The following is a 5530-nucleotide window of genomic DNA, read 5'->3' as shown; positions in this document are numbered from 1 at the left end:
ATTTTTAATGAATTTATTTGCAAATTATGGTGGAAAATAAGTATTTGGTCACCTACAAACAAGCAAGTTTTCTGGCTCTCACAGACCTGTAACTTCTTTAAGAGGCTCCTCTGTCCTCCACTCGTTACCTGTATTAATGGCACCTGTTTGAACTTGTTATCAGTATAAAAACACACCTGTCCGCAACCTCAAACAGTCACACTCCAAACTCCACTATGGCCAAGACCAAAGAGCTGTCAAAGGACACCAGAAACAAAATTGTAGACCTGCACCAGGCTGGGAAGACTGAATCGGCAATAGGTAAGCAGCTTGGTTTGAAGAAATCAACTGTGGGAGCAATTATTAGGAAATTGAAGACATACAAGACCACTGATAATCTCCCTCGATCTGGGGCTCCACGCAAGATCTCACCCGTGGGGTCAAAATGATCACAAGAACGGTGAGAAAAAAATCCCAGAACCACACGGGGGGACCTAGTAAATGACCTGCAGAGAGCTGGGACCAAAGTAACAAAGCCTACCATCAGTAACACATTACGCCGCCAGGGACTCAAATCCTGCAGTGCCAGACGTGTCCCCTTGCTTAAGCCAGTACATGTCCAGGCCCGTCTGAAGTTTGCTAGAGAGCATTTGGATGATCCAGGAGAAGATTGGGAGAATGTCATATGGTCAGATGAAACCAAAATTGAACTTTTTGGTAAAAACTCAACTCGTCGTGTTTGGAGGACAAAGAATGCTGAGTTGCATCCAAAGAACACCATACCTACTGTGAAGCATGGGGATGGAAACATCATGCTTTGGGGCTGTTTTTCTGCAAAGGGACCAGGACGACTGATCCATGTAAAGGAAAGAATGAATGGGGCCATGTATCGTGAGATGTTGAGTGAAAACCTCCTTCCATCAGCAACGGCATTGAAGATGAAACGTGTCTGGGTCTTTCAGCATGACAATGATCCCAAACACACCGCCCGGGCAACGAAGGAGTGGCTTCGTCAGAAGCATTTCAAGGTCCTGGAGTGGCCGAGCCAGTCTCCAGATCTCAACCCCATAGAAAATCTTTGGAGGGAGTTGAAAGTCCGTGTTGCCCAGCAAAAGCCCCAAAACATCACTGCTCTAGAGGGGATCTGCATGGAGGAATGGGCCAAAATACCAGCAACAATGTGTGGAAACCTTGTGAAGACTTACAGAAAATGTTTGACCTCTGTCATTGCCAACAAAGGGTATATAACAAAGTATTGAGACACTTTTGTTATTGACCAAATACTTATTTTCCACCATAATTTGCAAATAAATTCATTAAAAATCCTACAATGTGATTTTCTGGAGATTTTTTTTTCTCATTTTGTACCTATGATGAAAATTACAGGCCTCTCATCTTTTTAAGTGGGAGAACTTGCACAATTGGTGGCTGACTAAATACTTTTTTTGTCCCACTGTATAATGGTCAGGATAAAGATGGGATAATAATTCAGCAATCAGGGGGGCAGAGAACTGCAGCAAAAATGGATCAAGCATATTAGCCCCAGGGGATTTTTTATTATTTTTTTTTCTTTTTACACATCAATCTTAAGCAAGGCATCTAGTACATCACAGATAGTAAATTGTTGAAATAAACAAAGATTCACTATAAGTTGATGGGTTAACCGTCGTGTCAGCTGGAGGCTGGCAGAGGGAAGAGCAGTTGATTGACTTACCAGGATCAATTAAACCAGTTTTTCTCAAGTAAAAAGCCTGCAGAGATAAAAAATAAAAAAAGATTATTAAAAGCATCACTTATCCCATTCTTCTCAGTTATGATGCCAGAGGCCTGCCTTGGCAGGGAAGAAGAGGAATGTGTTCTATTCAGTGCATTGACTGTTTTCCAAAACTTAGAAGGATCACCAGCAGAGTCAGAGATTGCTTGATTAAGCTTCTGAAATCGAGATAGGACATCTGTTTCTCAATTGTCTGAAAGATTGTCAGTCCACTACAAAGTCAGTTTCCTTGAATTGGCCCAGGCCTGATTTCTCATCTGAATGAGCTCAGATAACTCAGATTCAAGCCAAGGGTTAGATCAATCTTTGACTCTGAATTGTTTAAAAAGGGCGTGTGTATCTGCCAGAGGAATAAATATGGAGAATACATTTTCTAGAGCCAACTCAGGGTCAGGAACACAGGAGACGATGGCTATATCAGAGTAGAACGTGTCATGTTATGATGAACTTCACAGGGTGGTGAAAGTGCATGGTATGAACTTGATGCTCCTTTCTCAAAAATATTGAGGGTCTTATTGACATGAAGATCGATGAATACAAATATTCTCACTCTTATCCATAATAAGTCTCATCATGAAGGCTAGCCTACCCGCACAGCCTACCCTGTCTCTGCGACCTGTTGGTTAGAGAGCACGAGCCAAGACCAGAGTAGGCACATTTGCTATTTAAAGCAACAGTTTGTGACAAAACTATTCACATAGTTAAGTTTTCATGTACCAAATAAAAATCTAAGAGAAATGTACATTGTGTGCACCACGTCATCACACACTGATTTTTATCCACAACAAGTCTGTTTGGTGGAAACTGGTGGGAAAATGCGCATATTCTCTTTATGCAGAATTTAGAATATTCACATTAATATCTGTCGCCAATTGAATGGAAACCTAGCTAATGTTAAAGAAAGGCAGTTATGAAATATTTGCAAGTCATGGTAGCATGTGGTTCCTGCTCTTGGTCTTCTCATATTTTTACAATTATTGAAACATTTACAACAATCCTGACAGCGATATAGTTTATAGCTCATGTGATTTATCCTCACATGAACTCATGTGACTACCGCCAGTGCTGAAAGATGTGCTACTATAGCAACAATTATATGATTTCCCTTGTGTGAATCCTCATGTGCACGGTCAGACTATCTTTACGCCGAAAATATTTGCCACAATAATGACAGGAATAACATTTCTCTGTGTGAATCCTAATGTGAGACCTCAGATTACTAGGACGAGCAAAACATTTGCCACAGACCTGGCAGCAAAGTGGTTTTTCCCCTGTGTGAATCCTCATATGAAGTGTCAGATCACCAACTCGATAGAAACATTTGCCACAATCATGACAGCGATGAGGTTTCTCCCCTGTGTGAGTCTTTCTGTGATAGTTTAGATACCCAATTTGAGTAAAACATTTGCCACATTCATCACAGCGATGCGGTTTCTTTCCTTTGTGGGCCTTCCTATGAGCATCCAGTTTTCCCATCTGAGTGAAACGTTCACCACAATCACTACAGCAAAATGATTTCTCTTCTGTGTGACTCATTTGCACTGGTGACCTTAGATCCATGGTTTTTCTACCCTTCGAGCTTTGTCCTTTTTCTGTCCATGTCTTCTTCAATTTGCACTGGAGATGAGAGTCACTTGTTGGCTCTGAGGAATTATCTTCCTTAGGTTCTGTTTTGATCTGTTCAGTTGAAGCCATTCTGTCTTCATATTCTTCACTTTGGGTTTGTGAGGACTGAGTTGAGTATTGATCATAGTCACTTTTCACCCAGGCAGGAGTGAATACAGAGTCTTCCTCCTCCTGGTTGATCCTGAATTCCTCCTGTTCCTCTTTAATCTGTATGGGGTTCCAGTCATCTTGCCCCAGGATGGGGCTCAACTCCTGCTTACAATGCTGCTGCTCAGGGAGAAACTCCACTTCAGAGACAATGAACTGCTGGAAATCTGAAGGGAAGGAGAAAGGATGAGTTAGAACTGAAATGCTAATTAGCTTTTTTTAGCAACGCTAGTATTTACACACTAGCAATGCTAGGAATTAGTTGGGGGGTTTTAAATTAAAAAACAGAAGTCTGCCGGAGGACAGAAATTAAATTTAAACAGACTTAAATTTGGGAAAAAACATAATAGAACGTAAATTAAACAGACTTTCCAAACATGGGTCTGTTGTAGACCCACTTCCTCTTCGCTTACCTCATGTCAAAATAAAAGTCCTGCACATGCACCATACCTGCACAGAAAAAAAATCAACAAGTTGTGTGGGACTTTTATTTTTTTTTACATGAGGTAAGCAGAGAGGAAGTGGGTCTACAACAGACCCATGTTTGGAAAGTCTGGTTTAATTATACATTCCATTAGATTTTTGATTTTTTTTTATCCCCCTCTGCATAAGGACCAAACTTACAGACAATTGACAGAGTAAATAGAAATATAATTTTATTTCACTATTCAGCTTTTTTGCAAGCCAATTCCCATCAATGCTGTTGTGCAAATACTTGCGCTGCTAAAAACCTTTACACACCGATTAGATTGGTGCTTATGCGCCATCTGACATAACGGGGTCTAGGATAGGATGGCACAACCTTCTTTTTTAAGTTAGTTCAGGATTTCGCTCTCATCTGTATTGTTGTCGATTGACCCAAACAGTTTTTCAAGTGTGTATAATGGGCAATCATTTTACCAGTAGCCACAATCTGACTCTAATGATTATAATGGAAGGCGCATTGCTCAATACTGGTCTAAACACCACTAATGGTCCATTTAAGTACAGATACCCATACAAACTACTTATGTAGTACTTTAACGTATTTTTAACTTAAGTACTTTACACCACTGCCATTGCTCTCTATTTGGAGTACAGCGCAACCGGGGAGAGAGAGAGATCAACTTGAACATTTCTTAGTTTACGATTAGGGCAAAGGCTGACAACAGCCAGTTACAAATCGACAGCCCACCTTTGTCATCGGGAGTGTCGTCCGCATCATCGGCATTGGCCGTGGGGTAATTGCCCGAAGGACTGTTGTTTACTGGTGAGCCGCTGCTGACAGGCGTCTGACCTCCTTTGCCACTCACCGACATGTACCTCGACTCGGTCAGTCTGAGTTGCTTCTCTAGCATTTTGATTTGCTCTTTGCTTTGAGAGACTTCTACACTTAACGCTCCACAGCAATCCTCTACTAATTTGCAAATCTCTGTCACCGCAGCGGAGGTTAGAATGTCCATGACGGAGCTTATCCGTTGACGCAAACCACCCGTCTCAGACATTTTAAGCCCTTGGTTTTGTGAAACCGGTCACAACTACTGTAGAAATACTATGAAGATGAAAAAACTTTACAAAAAAAATGTTTTACCCAGCTTGTTCAATAAATAGTAATATTGGTAAGAATATATGGCCTATTGTCAACATTTCGCCATCTTCGATAACTGTGACCTTTCTTGCGAGCGCATCCGGTTAGAGTTAGGATAGACAAAGCGCCACCTACCGCGTGGAGACTAGAAGGCGCATTACTCAGATAAATATTTGAATACTTAACGTTGTATTTGTAGAATTATCTTACGGTAGGAATTATTCCTATAGTTTGCAGAATCGCTGTTTAATATTGAGTAAATCATGGCTTGTATTATGGTTATTGGTTATCATGTTATCAACTTGAATAAAGGATCTATCACTGGAGTAATCTTAACCTCAGACAAACTATGAGGTTGTATTAGTCTCAAGATCTGGTGCAAAGCAAAATGCAAAAGTCCTGCAGAAGCATATACAAAACCTCTGACAGTTATCAAC

The 5530-nt window shown here is 40.9% G+C and overlaps 1 protein-coding gene across 3 annotated transcripts; it reads right to left on the bottom strand.

Moving 5' to 3' along the window:
* Positions 1–1353: 1353 nt before the first annotated feature.
* LOC135542577 (gastrula zinc finger protein XlCGF48.2-like) lies at positions 1354–5182 on the bottom strand. 3 transcript variants are annotated; one of them, XM_064969664.1, is made up of 3 exons: positions 4701–5182; positions 3940–3976; positions 1354–3693 (listed from the first exon to the last, which is right to left on the bottom strand). In XM_064969664.1, the coding sequence occupies exons 1-3, from the start codon at positions 5008–5010 to the stop codon at positions 3669–3671; spliced, it is 372 nt and encodes a 123-aa protein (XP_064825736.1). In that variant the 5' UTR covers positions 5011–5182; the 3' UTR covers positions 1354–3668. The 3 variants fall into 3 exon arrangements, with proteins under 3 accessions (XP_064825736.1, XP_064825735.1, XP_064825733.1); XM_064969663.1 differs by lacking the exon at positions 3940–3976 and having other exon boundaries at positions 1354–1730; positions 3002–3693; XM_064969661.1 differs by lacking the exon at positions 3940–3976.
* Between the last annotated feature and the right edge of the window lie 348 nt (positions 5183–5530).

This window comes from Oncorhynchus masou, chromosome 6 (assembly GCF_036934945.1).
Source record: "Oncorhynchus masou masou isolate Uvic2021 chromosome 6, UVic_Omas_1.1, whole genome shotgun sequence".
Classification (NCBI taxonomy): domain Eukaryota; kingdom Metazoa; phylum Chordata; class Actinopteri; order Salmoniformes; family Salmonidae; genus Oncorhynchus; species Oncorhynchus masou.
This window is presented reverse-complemented; position numbering and strand designations above follow the sequence as displayed.